Source organism: Oncorhynchus nerka, linkage group LG8, assembly GCF_034236695.1.
Source record: "Oncorhynchus nerka isolate Pitt River linkage group LG8, Oner_Uvic_2.0, whole genome shotgun sequence".
In the NCBI taxonomy this organism is placed as follows: domain Eukaryota; kingdom Metazoa; phylum Chordata; class Actinopteri; order Salmoniformes; family Salmonidae; genus Oncorhynchus; species Oncorhynchus nerka.
Genome location: NC_088403.1, coordinates 22,340,599 through 22,364,729, shown reverse-complemented (window position 1 = coordinate 22,364,729; position 24,131 = coordinate 22,340,599). Strand labels below are relative to the sequence as shown.

General features: G+C 44.7%; 2 protein-coding genes across 5 annotated transcripts in view; one reads left to right on the top strand and one right to left on the bottom strand.

The window, feature by feature from the left end:
* Positions 1-395: 395 nt before the first annotated feature.
* LOC115133687 (cytoskeleton-associated protein 4-like) lies at positions 396-3,611 on the bottom strand. Its single transcript, XM_029667174.2, has 2 exons — positions 3,136-3,611; positions 396-1,899 (listed from the first exon to the last, which is right to left on the bottom strand). The coding sequence occupies exons 1-2, from the start codon at positions 3,442-3,444 to the stop codon at positions 673-675; spliced, it is 1,536 nt and encodes a 511-aa protein (XP_029523034.1). The 5' UTR covers positions 3,445-3,611; the 3' UTR covers positions 396-672.
* Positions 3,612-5,501: 1,890 nt separating this feature from the next.
* Positions 5,502-24,131, top strand: part of LOC115132929 (bridge-like lipid transfer protein family member 3B) — a 46,259-nt gene continuing 27,629 nt past the window's right edge. For 2 of the 4 annotated variants that reach the window (XM_065021517.1, XM_065021516.1), the window contains exons 1-7: positions 5,506-5,996; positions 17,446-17,608; positions 19,800-19,838; positions 20,987-21,078; positions 21,376-21,565; positions 21,657-21,797; positions 22,965-23,132. In XM_065021517.1, coding sequence (XP_064877589.1) covers positions 5,953-5,996; positions 17,446-17,608; positions 19,800-19,838; positions 20,987-21,078; positions 21,376-21,565; positions 21,657-21,797; positions 22,965-23,132 — 837 coding nt within the window. In that variant the 5' untranslated portion in view covers positions 5,506-5,952. Of the gene's footprint in view, positions 5,997-17,445; positions 17,609-19,799; positions 19,839-20,986; positions 21,079-21,375; positions 21,566-21,656; positions 21,798-22,964; positions 23,133-24,131 lie in introns of all 4 variants that reach the window. The other 2 variants (XM_065021519.1, XM_065021518.1) reach the window with 2 other exon arrangements.

Here is a 24,131-nt window from a genome sequence, read left to right as displayed (position 1 = left end):
CAAAACTTTTGGAGCTCACTGTAGTACACTACTTTTACTAGAGCCATATGGTCCCTGGGCAAAAGTAGTGCACTATATAGGGGATGGAGAGCCATTTGGAGCACAGACCTAGAGTGAGCCTTTAAATGAACTGGGAGTGCTTTAACCTTGTAGCCTGTATCCTATGAAGGATTTTCTATGATCTTTATCCAATGATCTTCTAGAAACAGACCGACCCACTCTCACCTTTCACCTCAGTACTCACCTCCAGTGAGATTGATGAAGTGTGGTGGTGTGCAAAATGGCTACCTTGCATCTGTCACGGAGAAGGTTGGAGTGAGTTAGCAACATACAATGTACGATGAAGATTTGATAATATACATGTAAATCAATTCAAAGCCTTGTCTACACAGAAATGTGGTGGCCCAATTTAATTTTTGTAACAAAACACAAATCAGTAAACCATAACACGCTCCTGAACAAGAGCTTATATTGCAAGTTGGGTTTGTGAAACCACCCGTAACATAATCTGACTAAATGAAAAACTCAAATGAGAAAAAAATTCAAATAAACAAACAAAAAACTACAGTGCAGTGTTGTATTAAAATTCACAGCAGTCCACGTTCCCCATTTCTCATTGACCCAACCCAGTCTACCCCTCCTGATCACTACCCCCTCCTCCTTCTCTTCTTCCTACGCTCCCCTTACACCTTCTTGCTCTTCGGCTGAGGCTTTGGTCAAGGCCTCCAATGAGCTAATGGTCTTCTGTAGTGACCCCTGTAAGGCTTCGATGGCCTTCTCATGGCTCTCCAGCTTTGCAGCTTTCCCCACCAGGCCATCCACGGTGCTCTTCAGCTTCTCCAGCTCTGGTGGGGGATGGCTGGTTGACTTGGAGACTTCCAGCTTCTGCTCCAGCCCCTCTATCTGCTGGCCCAGGCTAGAGTCCCTGGAAGCCAGATTGGTCTGAGCGCCACTCAGTGCAACCACGTTGGACTGGAGCTCCCCTAGGCTGCCCTTCAGCTCCTCTAGCTCTCCCTGTAGAGTGGCCCGGGCCTTCTCGGCTGCCGTGCCCTGAGCGGCGAGCGTGCTCTCATGGGAATCGTACTTGGCAAGAAGAACCTCAAACTTGGAAGTCAGGTCTGTTAGCGACGCGGCCAGGGAGTCTCCGCCCTCCTCCGACACTTTTAGTCTGACCTCCAGACCGTCGGACCTCTGCTCAGCCCTGGCCGATTCCCCCCGCAGTTCCTTCTCCAGACTGTGCAGAGCTTCGGTGGCCAGCTCCAGGCTGCTCTGCAGGCTCTGGTCCTGATCTGTCAACGCCTGGATGCCTGCCTCTGCCCCCGAAACCTGCTGCCGCAGGCTCCCCGCCGTCTCCTGCACCAGCAACCTTACCATCTCCACTTCCTGCGACATCGAGGCTATTTCCTGGTTACGGGTCTGGAGCTCCACCCCCACCGCGGCGATCTGCTCCCTCAGCGAATAGGCAGACTCATCGGTGGCCTGCTTAGTGGCGCTGAGCCCGGCGACGGTGTCGACAATGGTGGACAGTTCCTGCCTGATCAGCTCCGGGTCCTCCATGTCATCCAGACGGGCTTTGAGGTCAGCCAGCTGACTTTGAGTCTCACCCTGGGCCTCGGTGAACTCAGTCACGCTGGCCGCGATGGAGGCACTCAACTCAGCCAGGCGCTCCTGCACCGTCTTCTCCAGGGAAGAGAAGTCCCGCTCTCTGGCCTCCTTCACCTCCTTGATGCCTTCTGACAGGTCAACCAGCAGTTCGTTCTGGAGCCTCTGAAGAGCCTCCTCCACCCGCCTTGTCTCCACCTCGCTCTTCCTCACCGCCCGGCTCCCCACCTCCTGCTCTGCCCGCATGATGCCCAGTGCCGACTCCAACCCGTCTACAGCGCCCCTCACGTTGTCCACCTACACAACCACAGGGGGGGGGGTGCAACTCAATATTAGGGAGGTGTTCTTAATGTTGTGTACACTCAGTGTAGGTCAACCTTTGGTCATCAATACAAATTAGGGCCTTAATGATTATTTGATTAGTCTTTAATTATTAATCGGTCACATCCTTACAATCGGTCACATCCATACTATAAATACAGTATGTATGCATAAATAATATAATAGCCACATTATCTAACACTATTACTACTATTAAATTGTATAACACAGGTTTAAAGCTGTACATCTGTATAGTCACACCTGTGTACTGGATGTACAGGAAACACAGGTACAATACATTCCAAGAAAGTTGGAAGAGGGTGGAAGAGCCTATCCCTGACCAGTCATTTGCCTGACAAAATAGTTTTTTGCCTTGGTAGTTATTGAAATAGACTTTATAGCTTGCAGTGGAAGACACAGTTAATCACATACTGTAGCTTTATACAACAATAGTTGACACAGCCTCACATAGGACGTTTACATATAGGAGACTGCAATGCATGTTTCAGGATTTACTTGTTGAATGTGTGTTCTTAGAAAATGTTTTTCCCTGAGGGGTTTCTTTACCACGTTTACCTAGTTACAGTAACTCATGAGTAGGTTACGTTGCTTTATTACATAACTCAGCTATTTCTCAGCCTGTGGGATAGATCTACATATGCAGCTTTAATAAACAACTGTAAGCATCCAGTTCAAACTGGTTTAGTTCAATCTGGGAGATCTCAATTTACGCATGACAAGTTAGGTGAAGTTACATGAAGGCTTGAAAAGAAGTGAATGGATGAAGGAAGGAATAGCCGATTTACCGAATTAATTCATGCAGTAACATAGCTAGTTGGATAAAAATGTAAGATAATTTATAGGATGCAATGTGCATACATTATATCAATGCATTCCTCAATTCTATAGAAATATAACATCCCTTTTTATTTGAAAGAAGGCAGTATTTCCATTAACCTGGATTCGTTTTTGTTGCAATGTCAGTACTCTCTCTCTAGGAAAGAATAGCATAGATTGCATCTGTACTTTTCGTGTGCCAGCTCATCAATCTTTTGGAGGAGGGGGAGATGGCCCTCTTCTAGCCATTTCTTCTCTGTAGTCTATATGTTCATCCTATCTAGTTTTGGTGTGCGGTCTTCAACAGCCTGCCTTATCTCGTGACCTTGTGATTAAATGGCTAGTGGTTAGTCCTAAATCGATTGAATTGCTTACCCGTTGAAGAACATTCTCTACTTTGTGCGCAACCTCTGCATTTTTCCGTACGGTCTCTTCATTTCTGCTGCTGATTTGGTGGACTTCTTTCAACACTTGTTGTAGATAAATAGCAGCAAAGCCCGCAGCGGCTACTAATGCGATATAACATAAAGCAGCTATAACTTTGACCCAACTCCCTGACCCCGATCCCTGGATTGAGGGGCTAGCATTACTACTAGGTTTCGGACTTGTCTTCGCCACGTCATCTTGCGTGGGTGAAGCAGTCTTTTCGCTTAAATTGTTCTTGTTTCTGTGTCTCGCAGTCATGTCTGATGTGGCTTTCTACCAGGGGGTCCAAGGAAGTGTGAGGCTGGTCTCTACAGATGCTGTGTACTGTCTTCACTGTACATTTAGCGTATCAGTGAGCGCGGTGTGGCTTTCCTAGAACTCCGTTCGCGTCGAGGTATGCAAAAAAAGGGGCGTCTCTTGTTGTGGGACCTGACTTTCTGACTGCAAAATTGGTGGCTGTACTTGCCTTATATCTCAAATGGCTATGGAATTATGTAGAAAACACAGTAACTAGTGTTATTCAGAAACACAGTAACTAGTTCTGATAAAGTTGAGGAAAAAAGTAGGCCTATTTATTTGGAATAATAGAATTAGGCCCATTGATGTTTCATGTCTTTCAAACCCTGCTTATTTTAGCCAAAATCCTGTTATAGGATAGCCTAAACATGTCTAGAAAAATAATGATCTCAGAAATCAACTGATGTAATTTGTTTCAATACTGTACCAACAGTAAAGAGGAGGGGTTGTTGGGTAGTTTTTTCCCTCTCATTTGCTCCTTCCTTCATACGTGGCAACTAGAGTAGCCTTATTGTGTATGCCTCGACATCCTTTCCTAGAGTTCCCTCAAGCCAAGGCATGTTGCTATACCAGATCAGGAAGTGTTTCGAACAACTAATCGTGTAAAAAAAAAAAAGTTTTCTATTAACAATGTATGTTAACAAATAGGCCTATATTCAATTTCTTCCATTGTGCCGAAGTCATTAGGCTATTGGCATACTATTACCTAATCAGCGTAACCGAATCACTAGCCAATGCTATGTAGCTATGTTCCCTCCAAATCATGATGGGATTGCTGTCACCGATTGCAAACTGAAAACCTATAGAGTTGGACATTTGAATAGTTTCAATAACATGTAGCTAGCACCGCAATAAAAAATAAATGCATATTTGACATAAAATGGATAACAAAACGCTCTGTTTTCTATGAATCTGCCACAAAATAATTGTTTTCACGTGTGTTTTTAAAGGTTTGATCAAAGTTGCAGGATGATTTAGTTATCTGATTTGTACACTCCAAGCACTTTGGCCGTTGTCCAATAGTCTAACTGCAGACTCTCAGGCCCTCATCATCTCTCAGACTCTCAGGGTGTTATTTTTGAGAAGCATATTTGAATCTTAGTTCGGACATAGAAACTTTATATGTGAAAAATACTTCTAAGACGCATACATTCAGTTGTTCCGAACTCACTTCACTCACGCCATAGAGAGAGCCTTGCTCGGCTGGTGTTAGCACATGCGCAGATCAAATACACTACTGGAACGTCGATTAAGGTGTTTACATGTCCTAATAATTTGAAAGATTGCTCAGAAAACCGGGTGTTTTAATCGGTATATGTTTACTTCAATTTTGACCTTACGCTGATTAAGATACAGTAAGCAGAGTAAAGGTGTTTACATTACTTTTTCATAATCTGCCTATTGCTATAGTAAGTTTAATATCTAATTATTGCCATGCATGTAAACGTACTCACTGATATGACTGTACTGCCAAAATGGCTGAATGAATGTTAGCATATCATTACAGCTTGTACACTTTGTTGCGGGGATCTTAATGTTTGTGTTTAACTGATACTTTTGATATAATGGATTTCCCCTGACTGTCTATACAATAAAAATGTGGGTCAAAAGGGAAATAAAAGTATTATCAGAGTTTTTAATTTAGGCTATGCCATCATTTTAGTATAATCATTGTGCAATGTTTTAGCTTAAACTTGGTGTGTGAAGTGTTGTGTTATAGATAGCAGATGTACGTGGGGGCGAAGGACACTGCGTACCGTTCATTGTGTATTAGTTTCGACCTAAAATGAATTGTCAGTCGTTTGGACGCTATCCTCTCTGTGGTAAACAGAAAAAAAGATTATGTTTAATGTGTCAGACCAGGAAGGGATGGTCCTGGCATTGGAGAGAGGGGCCTGAGAGGTGATGGGCTTGATAGATGACAGCTGACACTGGACCCCTCTCCCTGCCTTTGTCCACCAGAGGTCACTGAATGACAGTCTTTCGAGAGGAAACTGGAACTGGACTCACAGGTAGACCGTAGCCCCGTCGGCGAAAAAAATCGCAGCAGCCCCACCGCCAAATATCTCCACGTGCGGATGTACTCTGCCACAGTAAAAACAGGCAATTACGGTTTCACTTCTAAAATAAAACAATACAGGGGACAATGCTGACGTAATGCTGAGTCATCCATGCTCCGCCCGCAAGTCTTGTATCTTTGACTTTGGTCGCCGCCCGCCCATCAGACGTGACAGCACAGGCCGTGTTTCCAGGTGCAGTTGCAGTGAAGATGGACTTTAGCACTAGTTGTAATGGCTTATTTGCCTTCTGAAGCAAGCTAGCTGTGTCTCGGAGGTTTGTTTTTCCCTGTCAAATCTCCGTGGGAAGGGAGCGAGAACTGGGCTAGTCTCACAAAGACCACAAAAAATGCACCCTGACTCGGAATTGAGAATTTTAACTGCATCGCTGGGATAAATAATTGATGTGGTCATGGCTGGGCTGATCAAGAAACAGATCCTCAAACATCTCTCCAGGTCAGTGTCAATCGATATGAACCAGGCGGAGAGACAAAATACAATTAACTCCCAAAGGGGTTTCATTTGGGAACCAAGCTAGCGCGTTAGCAGCGCTGTACCTTAGCGCGCGGGAGGCCACTGACGGGGCACTCACTATGCTTGCGCAGCTGAACTTGGTTAGCGTAGCTAGCAAGTTTGCTTGTTGTTGGTTGTCAAAAACAAACCGGTGTCTGTCGTGTTTAGTTAGCTAGCTAACTGGCTTGTTTGATAACTGGTTATAGTTAACCTTGCGTATTGTTAACGCAACTAATCTTCCTAGCCTAGGCTCCACCAGTACGTTAATATTAGCTGGCTAGCTATGTCCCGTTAATCATTGTTTAGCCAGATATAGCAAGTTTTCTATTTGCTAGGTTACATCAGTCATTGATTGTCATTAGCCACCCAGCTAGCCAGTTAGCCAGGTAAACTACACTGGTTTAGCTAACTAGCAGCATATGCTTCTGGCAGAGACAAACACGCCACGTACTGACCGCTAGTACTACATCCAACCAGGTCTCAGAAAATGTCGTATTATTCTGTAATTTACTGTACGTTTCGTATGGTATGTAATCATTTTTGGTTATCCATCACCCATTTCGTATGTTAAATTACAATTCGTATTATATGTTACGCATTCCCAAAACACTATCTTACGAATTTGCAAAACGTATAAAAAGTAGTTGATAAAATGCAAAAGTTGTCCATGATGATATTCAAACTCACAACCTTTGGGTTGCTAGATGTTCACGATATACGCCCACACGGAGCAACCAACCACCCCACTTTTTAGTTTTTGCCTTAACTAACCATCTGTCTTAAGTTACATTTGGAATGGTTACATATCATACTAATTGTAGTGTCTCGGGTTTCTGTGCAAAATAATACGAAATACTCTGAGACCAGGTTGCCACATCGGGGAAAGTTAAGTCATTTTGGCCAATTGAATTACATTTTATTTAACTAGGAAAGTCAGTTAAGAACAAATTCTTATTTAAAATGACAGCCTACACCGGCCAAACTTGGATGACGCTGGGCTAATTGTGCGCAGCCCTATGGGACTCCTAATCACAGCCGGTTGTGATACAGCCTGGATTATAATTAGGGTGTCTGTAGTGACTTAGACAGCTGCACCACTCGGTAGCCATTCTGAGTGGAACACACAAACTTTACTCTCTACTGCATGGTTTCCCAAACTCGGTCCTAATCAATGCTTGATGATTAGTTGATTATTTGAATCAGCAGTGTAGTGTTAGGGCAAAAAAAACAAAATGTGCACCTGGAGAGGCCCCAGGACCGATATTGGAGAACTCTGCTCTATTGCACATTTGCCAAACTCATTCAACGGCGGGGTGAGTGTCTGCAGGTTTTTGCTTCTCCCTTGTACTTGATTGATTAATTAAGATCACTAATTAGTAAGGAACTCCTCATCTGGTTGTCTCGTTCTTAACCAAAAATCAGCAGACACTCGGCCCTCCATGGAATGAGTTTGACCCCGCTGCTCTACTGTATTTACTTGTATGTCCACTCTTGCTTGCATTAGCAGCTTGGGATAATAATGCACCTTCCACAGCATAAAGATGACTAAGCACCTGTACACATCATACACACATGCCTTGTTTGTTTGCCAGTACCATGGAGACTGAGCAGGGAAGATAGAGGCCTTGGTTGTTGTAGTAGACAAAGTTTTGTGCAACCTTTTCCTCTCACAAGTATTTGATAAAGGATTAATAGACACATTTAATCAGCTAGTGAAGTGTAAAATATTTTTCATGGGTCATGGAGAGAAGAGACTACACCTCTGAGACTTAGTCTACACAATATAGTCCCTATGTTGGCAACACAGTCATCAGTTGTCCTACCCATTGTTATCGACAGCTTTCAGCTAGGCACATGCATTATTTATTGTTCCAGGTTGGTGCTTTGAGGGAAGTTCATCGAAATCCTTACCCATTATATTCTAAGGGGAGAACTTCTCTGTAATAACATAAATTGCACCATCACATTCAGTTGAACCTACCTACAACTGACTGATAATGATCCAATAGCATTCACGTCCTTCCACCTGTCGCTCCAAGAAAACTGGCTTTAAACAACACATAATAACGCCTATAAAAATAAAGCTTAGATAAGACGTTGAACCGCCCATGTTACCGGCTGGATAAGAAGGGATGACTTGCAAACTGTTTTGGATTGACCTAGAACAGTAAGCTTTGTTATAGTCACACACAATGCAGTTAAACAAGTGTTGTAGCTTTAGAAAGAGGAAAGTGCATTGGGATTTTTAATGCATTGCTTCCTGCCAGCAATGCATTGTGAACAAAAGCCCTTGACTTTCAGTATTGCCAGTGGAGCCCTTGGTATTTATGCGGCAAGGCACAGGCTTTGATGGCTAGTGGTTGCTGTGCCCTTCATGGTCCCACAAACAATTGCCACAGCCAAGTTTTACATACACAGCCCATGACTGTCATTTCATTTTAAGCCTTGTTCACACTGTAGGCCTTAATGCTCAAGTCAGTTTTGTTTTTCAAATCCATTTTGGAATACTGACTGTCCAAACAGAAAGTTAAAAATGACCAAATCTGATGTGCGTGTTCAGACAAGACATTTGCAGACATGGGTAAGCTAGTATTCATAGTAATGACTGGTCTGTGCAGTGGTGGAGACTGATTGGTGGTGTTCGTTATCAGTTAGAAGTTATGTATCAATCTAAAGTGACAACAATGCTTGCCATGGACATGTTCCAGTTGATTTGAATGTTTAAAAATCATAGTGGAAGAACACTTTTAATGATCCAACTTGAGAAATTAGTCATTTTTGGCTAGCCACAGCAGTCAACTAGCTAGCTAGGTAACAGTAGCTGTTTGGCTTTCTAGCACATTCACTCATTTGTAAACAATTAACAAGCTAGTTAACTACCACTTTTAAAAAAAAAATATATATATATACTGTCAACATATTAGGCATATCTTGTTCCTAGACAGTAGCTAAGTTTGAAAACCACTTGAAGGCAAATAAATCGTATTTGACCATTCAGACACAAGTTGCATGGCCAGGAATCAGATTTGTATCTGATTTCAAACTGCCTATGAAGGTGGTTTGAAATGTGGCCTGAAATAACCAATTTTATGTGCTTTTGGCTATTCAGACTGCAGGAAAAAGAACCGATTTGAATCAGATATTCAATAAAATAGGATCTGACTCACTTTAAACTGGCAATGTGAACAAAGCTTTAGTGTCCTACAACATTGGACTGTGTGTGTGTGTGTGCACATTACTGTTAGCGTCAGCAGGACTGGGGGAATTATGTCATTATCAGTTCCAAGGGTCGTTACGTGATTGGTTGTGCATTCGAAGCAGACCTGCTTGAAATAAGCCAAACCCACTGCTCATTATAGTGATGTCAAGCAACGTCAATGCTTGGGGCATATTCACCAGGGTTCCACTCAATGAGGTGCAACATATCAATGTTCAGATATAAATATATAATGTAGAACAGCCATGCTTCTCTGTCATGTTGAATAGGATAACATGGTGTCCGCGCTTTTCTAGGAGTGTTTCTATCTGTAACGACCTCCTGAAGGCAGGAGAGAAAGGCTGACTCTTGCCTTCGAGGCCTTGTATGTCAAAACATTGGCCTTTGGGAACTGATAGAGGAATTTTAGATTCCTCTATGCTTTAATTGCCAAAACCAATTTCACATTCGTTTCTATTCATTAATGAGGTGTAAGTTCATTAATTATGCATGAAGTAGATCGAGACCAGTCTTAAAAGCCAGGTAAAGAGCGTTTAATTCCAGAGAGTACTAAATGCTTACACACATTACCACAGGTTATAAACTGAAAATGACGTCAGCGTTTTCCAAACGTTCCGTTTCACAAACAGGGCCCCTCTAATTCTCAAGCCTCCGCGTTATCAGCACGAAGTCAAGGCCAGTCAGCATAAATCAACATTCCCGACCATTTTGGAGATGGCCCGTTCCCACCACCTGGAGATTTGTACAACTGAATGAACTTAAGGAACAGACCTTCATTGTTACTAAACTTCCTACCTACATTATATACAATTGTGAAAGGGAGCAAGAGGGACAGTACATTATAGCATTTGGACTAGTCAGTTTCTGATTGGAATGTATACATAATTAGTCATTTCAAACATATTTTCCTCTATCAGGAACACACACACACACAATGAGAGTGTGGCTGGGGTGAGGTGTTTCCACCAACAGTGTGCTGTTCTCAGGTGGTCCCAAGGGTGAGTTGATAAAGATGTCCCTCTCCCCATTAAACCAATAGGCTCAAGTATCGACATGGCCCTAGATCAGGGCCAAACACAGCAGGGTCTGGGGTTACACGCACACACACACGCAGAGACTCTTAAATGTGCACGCAGAAACAACACACACACACTGATGTGACCTTAAAGAAAACCCACACATAGAGGTGTGTGTGTGGTCCAGTCACTATTGAGTGCATCTGGGAGCCCTGGCCTGTGCTGTTAAATATTAATCCTATGATCAGGTGTCAACGTTGTATCTGTCCATCTCTTTCTCTCTACATCTTACCTTCTCCTCTGTCTGGCAGGCTATGTCAGTGTTACTCCTCAACATTTCATTCCTAGGGGACCCTAACTGTTGGTGAACAATTTTGTTCTAGCCCAGCACTAACACATTTTGATTCAACTAGTGGTCTCTGGCACGGCTTGATGCGTGCAGGAATGTGACTGGACTGATGGGTGGAAGATAGATGGAGGGATACCTACACACACTGACACACACAGCCGCTAAATACAAATACTAACCACGGGGTCAGAGTCGGAGAGAGAAGACGGAAAGGGGCTGGCTAGGAAGATTCTGTTTTAATCTAAGACATTCCAAAAATGACAGTGAGGAACATGCTTTGGGACAAAGGTGCTGAAGTTTTAGAATTCAGTTTTTTCCTTATTCATTCAAACCTACTTGTGCTAACCAGATTTGCTGGCTCAGTCAAAAGCATCACAATAATCAAAAGTGACCAATGGGATGAGTTGCTTCTCGAAGGGAAACTGTTTAACACACAGCTTTTGTGGAGTTAGGTCTACTTTACTAGCTTAAATACTTGAGCGTCATTTTCAATAAAGAAATGAGGCCTATTTTCTCCACAATAACTCATAGAAAATATTGTATCCAAAATGGATGCTAGTGTACTTGATAGTGAACAAGAAACCAATTGGAACACATGATATAATGAATTAACTAGAACACTTAAGACAGTGTTTTCAAAATGGATGCTCCATTATCAAATCAGTTTGTGTGTCACGTGCCCCGAATACAACAGGTGTACTAGACCTTACAGTGAAATGCTTACTTACAGGCTCTATCCAATAGTGCTAAAAAGGTAATAGGTGAACAATATCCAATATACAAGTGCACTTCATGGAATAGACTCTGAAACAATAGGAAAACACTAACAGAAGGCAGTGTTGTGATTAGAGGTCTACCGATTATGATTTTTCAACGCCGATACCGATTATTGGAGGACCAAAAAAGCTGATACTGATTAATCGGCCAAATATATATATTTTTGGTAATAATGACAATTAGAACAATAATGAATGAACACTTATTTGAATTTAATATAATACATCAATAAAATCAATTTAGCCTCAAATAAATAATGAAATATGTTCAATTTGGTTTAAATAATGCAAAAACAAAGTGTTGGAGAAGAATGTAAAAGTGCAATATGTGCTATGTAAGACAGGTGACGTTTCATTTCCTTGCTCAGAACATGAGAACAAGCTGGTGGTTCCTTTTAACATGAGTCTTCAATATTCCCAGGTAAGAAGTTTTAGGTTGTAGTTATTATAGGACTATTTCTCTCTCTACCATTTTGTATTTCATATACATTTGACTATTGGATGTTCTTATAGGCACTTCAGGATTGCCAGTATAACAGTATAGCTTCCGTCCCTCTCCTCGCTCCTACTTGGGCTCGAACCAGCAACACAACGACAACAGCCACCATCGAAGCAGCGTTACCCATGCAGAGCAAGGGGAGCAACTACTAGAAGGCTTAGAGCGAGTGACGTTTGAAACGCTATTAGCGCGCGCTAACTAGCTAGCCATTTCACTTCGGTTACACCAGCCTCATCTCGGGAGTTGATAGGCTTGAAGTCATAAACAGCGCAATGCTTGACGCACAACAAAGAGCTGCTGGCAAAATGCAAAGAAAGTGCTGTTTGAATGAATGTTTACGCGCCTGCTTCTGCCTACCACCGCTCAGTCAGATACTTAGATTTGTTTGTATGCTCAGTCAGATTATATGCAACGCAGGACACGCTAGATAATATCTAGTAATATCATCAACCACGTGTCGTTAACTAGTGCTTATGTTTTTTTCATAAGATAAGTTTAATGCTAGCTAGCAACTTACCTCGGCTTCTTACTGCATTCGCGTAACAGGCAGTCTCCTTGTGGAGTGCAACGAGAGAGAGGCAGGTCGTTATTGCGTTGGACTAGTTAACTGTAAGGTTGCGAGATTGGATCCCCCGAGCTGACAAGGTGAAAATCTGTCTTTCTGCCCCTAAACGAGGCAGTTAATCCTCCGTTCCTATGCAGTCATTGAAAATAGGAATGTGTTTTTAACTGACTTGTCTAGTTAAATAAAGGTATAAAATAAAATACATTTTTAATCGGCGCCCAAAAATACAGATTTCCGATTGTTATGGACTTGAAATCGGCCCCAATTAGTCGGCCATTCCGATTTAATCGGTCGGCCTCTAGTTGTGATAATGGACACATGTTTAATAGAATAAACACATTGTTTGGAGCACACGCCAACTCAATGAAGACCGTGTTGTCAGATTGAACACAAGTGTTGTACTTAGACCTCATAAAATAAAGGCCATTACTCTAGGACCAGGGCAGGTTTCATTGGTTTATTTCCAGTGAGAACAGAAACAGATCATCTGCAGTTAGATCATAGGTTCATCTAATCAAGTTGATTTTCTAATTTAATCTGAAGAAAGTGCCTGTGCGTCCAATCTTTGTAGAGACTACTGAATTGAATACATTCTGCCAGGCGACTGGTTTATCCCTCAAAGAATAACCCAAATGTGTGTCTGTGTCCTGAGGAAGGTTGCTCCAGACAAAGGGACCTTGTCATCCTTTGTTTAGATTGAGTCAGTCAAAGGTGGATCTCCTGTGGGTCCGACTACAATACACACATCAGCGACGAACCGTGTGGTCAACCGAATGACACGCACACAGGGCCCCGGAGTAATGTAATATTTATGGCTCTGATGGAGGCAGGGAGAAGGTAAGCCTTACAAGCCCCAATTACAAAACCTGTGGAGACCATGGCCAAAAGTTGTGTGTGTAATACAAACACACAGCAACACCAGCTATGACTGTGACGAGTGGGTGAATCATGCTAATATAAATTAGGAGTATCGTTGTTAACCCTGGTGCCTTGGCTTAATTTAACCTGGCCTCGCCTAATACCTCAGCCACCTAATCATCCACTTCAATCCAGTTAGTCTCCTTCAACTTCTGTTGTAAAATAATTTATTTAATATCTCTACTCTAGGGCAGATTCTAACAATGTTTTAGGGTATTGTTACTGTCTTCTAATATTGTTTTGTCCCTTTTGAGACTGAACAACACAGCCAACAAAGATCAGCACACCATTTAGTCATGGAACATCTACAGTCGTGGCCAGAAGTTTTGAGAATGACACAAATATTAATTTCCACAAAGTTTGCTGCATCAGTGTCTTGAGATATTTTTGCCATTTGATACTATGGAATACTGAAGTATAATTACAAGCATTTTATAAGTGTAAAGTCTTTTATTGACAATTACATGAAGTTGATGCAAGAGTCAATATTTGCAGTGTTGACCCTTATTTTTCAAGACCTCCGCAATCCGCCCTGGCATGCTGTCAATTAACTTCTGGGCCACATCCTGACTGATGGCAGCACATTCTTGCATAATCAATGCCTGGAGTTTGTCAGAATTTGAGTGGTTTTGTTTGTCTACCCGCCTCTTGAGGCTTGACCACAAGTTCTCAATGGGATTAAGGTCTGGGGAGTTTCCTGGCCATGGACCAAAAATATCGATGTTTTGTTCCCCGAGTCACTTAGTTATGACTTTTGCCTTATGGCAAGGTGCTCCATCATGCTGGAAAAGGCCTTGTTCGTCACTAAACTGTTCCTGGATGGTTGGGAGAAGTTGCTCTCTGAGAATGTATTGGTACCATTCTTTATTCGTGGCTGTGTTCTTAGGCAAAATTGTGAGTGAGCCCACTCCCTTGGCAGAGAAGCAACCCCACACATGAATGGTCTCAGGATGCTTTACTGTTGACATGACACAGGACTGATGGTAGCGCTCACCTTGTCTTCTCCGGACAAGCTTTTTTCCGGATGCCCCAAACAATCGGAAAGGGGATTTATCAGAGAAAAGGACTTTTCCCCAGTCCTCAGTAGTCCAATCCCTGTACCTTTTTGCAGAATATCAGTCTGTCCCTGATGTTTTTCCTGGAGAGAAGTGGCTTCTTTGCTGCCCTTCTTGACACCAGGCGATCTTCCAAAAGTCTTTGCCTCACTGTGCGTGCAGATACACTCACACCTGCCTGCTGCCATTCCTGAGCAAGCTCTGTACTGGTGGTTCCCCGATCTCGCAGCTGAATCAACTTTAGGAAACGGTCCTGGCGCTTGATGGACTTTTTTGGGCACCCTGAAGGCTTCTTCACAACAATTGAACCACTCTCCTTGAAGTTCTTGATGATCCGATAAATGGTTGATTTAGGTGCAATCTTACTGGCATCAATATCCTTGCCTGTAAAGCCCTTTTTGTGCAAAGCAATGATGACGGCACGTGTTTCCTTGCAGGTAACCATGATTGACAGGGGAAGAACAATGATTCCAAGCATCACCCTCCTTTTAAAGCTTCCAGTCTGTTACTTGAACTCAATCAGCATGACCGAGTGATCTCCAGCCCTGTCCTCATCAACACTCACACCTGTGTTAACGAGATAATCACTGTCAGCTGGTCCTTTTGTGGCAGGTCTGAAATGCAGTGGAAATATTTTTGGGGGATTCAGTTAATTTGCATGGCAAAGAGGGACTTTGCAATTAATCTGATCACTCTTCATAACATTCTGGAGTATATACAAATTGCCATCATACAATCTGAGGCAGCAGAATGACACGCATTAATATTTGTGTCATTATCAAGATTTGTGTCATTCTCAACTTTTGGCCACGACTGTAGATCCCAGTCGGCAGAAAAGTAACCTACATTAGAAAAAGCTAAAAAAAATATCTAGAAAGGTTAGCCCATATAAGGGAACTAACTAAACAAAAGCTTGATCAGGAATGAGGTAGGTACAGGGGAAGTTTAATGAGCTGTTTCCAGTCATTCTGTGTGTGAGTACGATAGGCCAGAGAAGCTGATCGGATCTTGCTACTTCCTTATGGCCACAGTCGGCAACACAACTGACCGAAGTATGAGTTCACTGTACCAGTGCTCTCTGTGTGTGTGTGGCCCGTTCACACTGCCCCTCTGCTCCTCAAGCTGTGCTGAGAGTCTTGACTACATGAATAATTTATTAGAAAGGGAGTTGCTGCCCCAAATCACAGATCTAGGATCAGCTTACCCTCCCCAATCCTAACCTCAACAGTTGGATGAAGCGTGAAAACTGACCTCAGATCAGCATGTAAGGGTTACTTAATCTTATTGTCTTCAATATGGTATAGCCTATGGGTTGTGATGTGGGACAAATGAATTCCAGTTGAGACAGTGTGACACTAAAGTTCTCACACCCTTGAGTACGGTTTTAAGAGGCAGCAGACATGTCACTGTCTCCCTCTTTTCCAAGTCTGTAATATGACTTTCAGCAGAACTCTATAATGTTCCATAACAGGCCTATAGACCCACCTCTCTGTTTCACTATCTGGTCCCTCCTCGGTACTGGTATTTATTAGGATCCTCATTAGCTGCTGCAAAAGCATCATCTACTCTTCATGGGGTCCACATGAAACATTACCTAGTACAGAACATTATTAGTCAAGGACTGAAATACATACATTTAAAACATCACACCTAACCTACATATCCGTACATACACAATATCTAGGTCTAATACATAGTACAGTGCAAATTACAATAGAAGGGATGTATATAAAATGGTTCTCGCTCCACAGTCCTCTTTGTGCAGTAAGGTGTTCTTTTCATCTGTTTTTTAATCCTAGCTTGAGTTACCTGGGGTGGCAGAGTTCCATGTAGTCATGACTATTTAACACTGCGTTTCCCAGCCTCTGTTCTGGACCTGGGGACTGTGAAGAGACCTCCGATTGCATGTCTTGGGCTGTACCGATGAGTGTCCAAACTGTGCCAACTGCATGAACAGACCGTTCGGTACCATCAATACCTCACACAAAGACCAATAGTGATGCAGTCAATCTATCCTCAACTTTGAGGCAGGAGAGATTGACATGCATACTGACATTCACCTCCGTGTACATCTAAGTGCGATACGTGCTGCTTTGATCTGAATCAACTGCAATTTACCGATGTCGTTCTTTGCCGCACATGACCACACCGCTGGGCAGTAGTCAAGGTGGAACAAAACTAGGGCCTGTTGAATCTGTCTGGACAGACCTCTTCCCATTTTAGCAACTATTGAGCCTATGTTCTGACCATGAAAGCTTGCTATCTAGGGTTACACCCAGCAGTTTAGTCTCCTCAACTTGCTCAATAGCCACATGATTAAATAATAGATTTAAACAAGGTTTAGCGTTGAGAGAGTAATTTCTCCCAAAAATTATGCTTTTAGTTTTGATATTTAGCACCAGCCTATTGCTAGATGTCCATTCTAAAACTAACTGGAGATCAATCAATGACATCAAAAGCTGCACTGAAGTCTAACAAAACAGTTCCCACTATCTTCTCGATATCAATTTCTTTCAGCCAATCAGTCATTTGTCAGTGCCGAGCATGTTGATTGCCCTTCCCAATAAGCATGCAGAAAGTTGGTTTTTAATGAGTTTTCTGTAAAATAACTTTAATTGATCAAACAATTTTTCCCAAAAGTTTGCTCACCACTTTTAACAGGCTGATTTGGTTGGCTCCTTTGTCTCTCTTATAGACTATCCCTCGGTCTTTCTTTCCTTGTCCATTATCTTTCTTGTCTGCCTTTATTTTTCTCTTCTCCCTGGTGGTAAGGGAGAGAGAGGGACTGTACTTTAATGAATTGTGCCAATAAAGACAGGTTAAATGCAATTCTCTCTCCTATCTTTCGCTTAGTCTCTCCCTCCCGAAAGTAAGGGTGTCTTGTATTTGTAGTTATGATGATGATGTATGTTAAGGGCTTCTTTCCTTGATGTTGAATGAATAACAACAATACTCATTTTCTACTCTCCCATCCTCTCCTTCCTCCTCCCCCTGCAGGTTTGCTAAGAACCTGTCCCCAGACAAGATCAACCTGAGCACGTTGAAGGGCGAGGGCCAGCTCACCAACCTGGAATTGGATGAGGAGGTACTGCAGAGCATGTTGGACCTGCCCACCTGGCTGGCCATCAACAAAGTGGGCTGCAACAAGGCTGCCATCCGGGTAAGAGAGAGGGAGACATGCGCACACACACCTGCACTCTGGGCGGTGCTTTTGCCCTTTCACTCTCCTCAGATGAACCCCACCATCTTAGTCCATATTTCAATTTTACTGTCTGCTACCTCTCACCCTGCCCACCCCCCTCTCTCACCCGCAATCTCACTCTCCCACTCTTTCATTCTCCCTTCTCTCGTAATGTTAGTGGTGGATATAGAAGTGCACTGAGATGAACTGTGTCTGTATGCGCACATCATCTGACACTCCCTGGAGATGGTGAATGGAGCAGAATAACAACAAACTCTGTTAGTCAGGTCTCTACTACCAGCCTTCTCCTTCCTCTTCTGAAACCCCTTCTGGTTTCTTTGCCCTAATGATTCTCTCTTGTATTTTATCTCTGCTGTCTTGGGTCTTCATCTTATCCCTGTCTCATGACCTTCCCTTTTACATAGCAGGCAATATATTCTAACAAGTAGAGTGGGGAGCTGCCCAGCGTTGAAACTGTGAAAGGATAAAGTTTTGTCTTCTGAAATTGCCTTGAGTTATGTCTGTCTGGCTGTTCTCCTAGACGAGGCCCATTTGAGTGTCACTGACTTCGCTTTATTGATGTGTCGCACTCGCTGTGCGTTGTCCTTGGTGTAATGCTGCGGTCGCAATGGCCCAATCATTGAGGTAATGCGTGCTGCATACGTGTGTACCTGGTCCTCGGTGGCCATGCTCTTCCTCTGCTGAGCAGACTTGTCCATGGCCTCGCTGAGTGACTTGGCGTACTGGACCATGGCTTTGAGCTGGGAGTCAGTCAGCACCCACAGCAGGTCATCTAGGATCAGGATCAGCTTAGAGGCCACCACATTACAGTCATTGGAGTTTTGCCAGTGCGTCACAGAGTTCTGGTCATCTAGCCAATAGGAACGGTGAAATTGTGGGCGTGGCCCACTTAGCCGGGGAGGACCGGTGGGCGTGGCCCACTTAGCCGGGGAGGACCGGTGGGCGTGGCCCACTTAGCCGGGGAGGACCGGTGGGCGTGGCCCACTTAGCCGGGGAGGACCGGTGGGCGTGGCCCACTTAGCCGGGGAGGACCGGTGGGCGTGGCCCACTTAGCCGGGGAGGACCGGTGGGCGTGGCCCACTTAGCCGGGGAGGACCGGTGGGCGTGGCCCACTTAGCCGGGGAGGACCGGTGGGCGTGGCCCACTTAGCCGGGGAGGACCGGTGGGCGTGGCCCACTTAGCCGGGGAGGACCGGTGGGCGTGGCCCACTTAGCCGGGGAGGACCGGTGGGCGTGGCCCACTTAGCCGGGAGGACCGGTGGGCGTGGCCCACTTAGCCGGGGAGGACCGGTGGGCGTGGCCCACTTAGCCGGGGAGGACCGGTGGGCGTGGCCCACTTAGCCGGGGAGGACCGGTGGGCGTGGCCCACTTAGCCGGGGAGGACCGGTGGGCGTGGCCCAAGCGGAACCTGCAGCTAATAGCTGCTACTGATTTAGATGCCAGCACGCATACAGTCGCGCACACCATCTTCTGTTACAATACACATGCCCATCCTCATTGGAGCGGGGACATACAAACCCACAACTCAGGCAAACTGTTCATTTCATTATCTAAATCTCTGCTCCAAACTCACCTTCAGGCGCAGGCTCTGCTAAACCATTTCAGTTCAATGACTGAAGAAGTCAAATACAGTTTTAGTGTAGTAATTCAATTAGCGCCACATATCTAAATATTTATTTCAGTGTTTATAGCCTTTTAACGGGGAGTCACTCGTTGTGGGGGAAGATGAACATGCCCAAATCTGCAGATTACTCTTTGGTGTAAAAGCTATTTGATTTGACACGGGCATGATTAAGAGGGTCTGCTCAGAGTGATTAGTGTAGTTCGGGGAGGAGTGGAATGTGCTGGCACCGACTGCTTCTCTAGACTGCCTCCTTGATTCATTCTCTCAGCCTGGCTCTCTCATTTCCGCTGATTTACATTCACAGCGATTACATTTATTTCAGGAATAGACGCATTCAAATGTATTTCAGAAAAATATATAAGAAATATGTGACTGTATTTAGCATATAGGTTAAATACAAGAAAATATGATGGCTGTGCCGATGTTGTTGGGCTGACTAGATTGCAGGTGTATGATATTGAACCAATATTACTGTCACGTATCGGAGCTTGGCTGGCTGACTCTAATTCCTTCTCTTCATTGACAGATCCCATGGACCAAGCTGAAGACCCACCCCATCTCTCTGGTAAGTCCCGGCCTCCTTCCCCCTATTGCTGACATGTTAAAACTGTTTTAGCCACTTGCCCCCCCCCCTTCCCCACAAAAAAGGCCTGTAACAACATGGGCAAATAAGGTGACTGAGAATTGTGTTGTATGACCAAAATAACCTTCATTATTATCACTGGTATTGACAATGGAAGGCTGCTGCTCTCTGATCCCATGTATTATACACCATCTCCTGCTGTTGTGGCCTTGAGCAAAAGGTACTTAACTCCCCACAAAGTAAAATACTGCCCTGATAGCCTACTGTATAAAACACGTGGTCCGTCAACCCTTCGTCTGGAGAGCTACTGTATAAGACACGTGGTCCGTCAACCCTCCGTCTGGAGAGATACTGTATAAGACACGTGGTCCGTCAACCCTCCGTCTGGAGAGCTACTGTATAAGACACGTGGTCCGTCAACCCTCCGTCTGGAGAGCTACTGTATAAGACACGTGGTCCGTCAACCCTCCGTCTGGAGAGTTACTGTATAAGACACGTGGTCCGTCAACCCTCCGTCTGGAGAGATACTGTATAAGACACGTGGTCCGTCAACCCTCCGTCTGGAGAGCTACTGTATAAGACACGTGGTCCGTCAACCCTCCGTCTGGAGAGCTACTGTATAAGACACGTGGTCCGTCAACCCTCCGTCTGGAGAGATACTGTATAAGACACGTGGTCCGTCAACCCTCCGTCTGGAGAGATACTGTATAAGACACGTGGTCCGTCAACCCTCCGTCTGGAGAGATACTGTATAAGACACGTGGTCCGCTACCTCTAATTAATTAGCAATAAATATCAACAAATGTGCAAACACGGGTATGTTCGCTTTGATCTCAAAAACACATCTCGTGACTGATTGAAAGACTATCCTCTGAAGTGCTCTACAGAGATTGAGGCCAGTGTGCTATACACTAATCTGGATGCCACTCATCCACTTCTGATGGGAGTAGCCTCATTGTGCAAAAATCAAACAATCTTTTTTATTTTCTTGTCCATTCCAACTTAATCTGTTCTTCATGTCCGACTATTTAAAAAAACATTTTTTAAACTTTCATGGGCAAGCAGACAACCGTTAATGTCTTGCCCTGGTGTGTGTGTGTGTGGTAATCGTCTGCATCTCTGTCTCCCAGACCCTGGACAAGGTGGTAATGGAGATGAGCACCTGTGATGAGCCCCGCCCTCCAAATGGCCCGTCTCCCATAGCAACGGCCTCTGGGCAAAGGTGGGATCTGGTGCTCTTTCTCTCTCTTTTTCTCCCCCCCTTTCAGAGGGTAGTTGTGTGGAAGTGCATGGTGTCTGTCTGCCTGTCCTTCCTTTCAGAGGGTAGTTGTGTGGAAGTGCATGGTGTCTGTCTGCCTGTCCTTCCTTTCAGAGGGTAGTTGTGTGGAAGTGCATGGTGTCTGTCTGCCTGTCCTTGTGCAATGGGGCTGAAAAATACTTTACTAAAAAACACCTGCATTCAGTTCATCCAAATCCAGCCTTCAATTGCCTACCTCCTCCTCTTCCCCCACTCCCCCAGTGAGTATGGCTTTGCTGAGAAGGTGGTGGAGGGCATCTCTCTGTCCATCAACTCCATCGTGGTGAAGATCAGTGCCAAGGCGTTCAACGCCTCCTTTGAGTTGAGCCAGCTGCAGGTCTACTCTGTCAACACCAGCTGGAGCCTGTCGGACCTCCGCTTCACACGCATACAGGACCCACACAGAGGAGAGGTGGGTGCACTGCATACACGCATAGAAGTGTATGCAACCACCGTAACCCTGTGTGTGTGTGTGTAACCATGGCTACCTGTGCGCCCCTCAGATCCTGACGTTTAAGGAGATCAGCTGGCAGATGATCCGCATCGAGGCGGACGCCATCCGGAGTGCCCAGAACGAGATGCTGAGTGCCCCCATCCGCCTCATCACCAACCAGTCCAAGATCAGAGTCACCCTGAAGAGACGGGTACAATACGCCACACACATGCGGGCATGGAGACACACACTTAGGTGCAAACACACACACACCCGTCTCATCATCAACCAGTCCAAGATTAGATGTCACTCTGAAGAGGCCGGTAGGACGAACACACAGCACACTGATACACACTGACCCGAAATCAGTGGCACTCTGAAGAGACTGGTAGGACACACACTACACATATGACACAGTCACACGTGCACACACATTCGCCTCATCACCAACCAGTCCAAGATCAGTTGCTCTCAAGAGACGGGTACGACACACACACACGGCGCAGTCACACACGCACTCAGAACAGTCCTTGGTCTAATAGAATAGAGAACAGTATGTGGGCCAACAGCCTGCAGAATCAGCTTCAGTAAACAAAGATCTTTATCTCACACACCAGCAAGCCCTGCAGCCACTGTGTGTTTAAACAGACAAAAGTGTGTGTGGGTTGTATGCACACTCCTTTGTCTGTGTGTGTGAAAACAAAGATGTACCAGATGACTGTGTGCTGAGTATGTACTTTCTCCAGTCAGTTAGTCAGTCAGTCAGTCATGGAGTGTGTGTGTAGTCAGTCAGTGATATGGAGTGTGTGTTTTCTCCAGTCAGTCAGTCATGGAGTGTGTGTGTAGTCAGTCAGTAAAATGGAGTGTGTGTTTTCAGTCAGTCAGTCATGGAGTGTGTGTGTAGTCAGTCAGTGATATGGAGTATGTACTTTCTCCAGTCAGTTAGTCAGTCAGTCAGTCAGTCAGTCATGGAGTGTGTGTGTAGTCAGTCAGTAAAATGGAGTGTGTGTTTTCTCCAGTCAGTCAGTCAGTCATGGAGTGTGTGTAGTCAGTCAGTCATGTAGTCAGTCAGTCAGTCAGTCATGGAGTGTGTGTAGTCAGTCAGTCAGTCATGGAGTGTGTGTAGTCAGTCAGTCATGGAGTGTGTGTAGTCAGTCAGTCATGGAGTGTGTGTAGTCAGTCAGTCAGTCATGGAGTGTGTGTAGTCAGTCAGTCAGTCATGGAGTGTGTGTGTAGTCAGTCAGTGATATGGAGTGTGTGTTTTCTCCAGTCAGTCAGTCAGTCAGTCAGTCAGTCAGTCATGGAGTGTGTGTAGTCAGTCAGTCATGGAGTGTGTGTAGTCAGTGTAATAATCTATGTAGAATGTGTTTATCTCCAGTCCAAGGACTGTAACGTGGTGGCCTCTAAGCTGATCCTGATCCTAGATGACCTGCTGTGGGTGCTGACTGACTCCCAGCTCAAAGCCATGGTCCAGTACGCCAAGTCACTCAGCGAGGCCATGGACAAGTCTGCTCAGCAGAGGAAGAGCATGGCCACCGAGGACCAGGTACACACGTAGGCAGGGACACACACACACTCACTCACGGAGGCAGGTAGACACACACGTGCGCACACAGGCCAGGAAACGCACACACATATACACACACTTACTTAACAACTGAAGCAGCTACCTAGCTATGCGCTCTTGCTCGCTGCGCTCTTGCTCGCTGCGCTCTTGCTCGCTGCGCTCTTGCTCGCTGCGCTCTTGCTCGCTGCGCTCTTGCTCGCTGCGCTCTTGCTCGCTTATTCATGTACTGGCTCAAAATGGGCTTTGAGCATTCTGACCTACATGTGGCAGGCTATGCCATCTGCTGATGAGAATAAGCACTGCACACTCCTTCGCTCGTAAAAATCTTATTCATTTGCGTCTGTGCCAAGTACAACAGGTGTAGACCTTATCGTGAAATGCTTTACTTACAAGTCCTTAACCAACAATGTAGTTCAAGAAATAGTTAAGAAAATATTTACTTTTATTTTTTACTTTTGTTTATTTAGTAACACAATAAAATATCAATGCTGATGCTACAGGTTAGTGTAAAAACAAAGGGGTCATCTATGTAAATAGTCCATGTGGCCATTTGATTAGATGTTCAGGAGTCTTATGGCTCGGGGGTAGAAGCTGTTTAGGAGCCTCTTGGTCCTAGACTTAGTGCTCCTGTACCGCTTGCCATGCGGTAGCAGAGAGAACAGTCTGACTTGGGTGACTGGAGTCTTTGACCATTTTTTTGGCCTTCCTCTGACACCATCGAGTGGCGTACTGCATTAGCATCGAATAGCCCCCGCGAAATGCAACTTTTCAGGGAAGTTGGGAACCAATATACACAGGCATTTGGGAAAGCGAACGGGTTGTTTTTTCAAACAGAAATTTGCACCCTGTAGCACAAACTCTTTACAGTTTTGGGACACTGTAAAGTCCATGAAGAATAAGAGCACCTCTTCCCAGCTGCCCACTGCACTGAGGCTAGGAAACACTGTCACCACTGATAAATCCACGAAAATTGAGAAT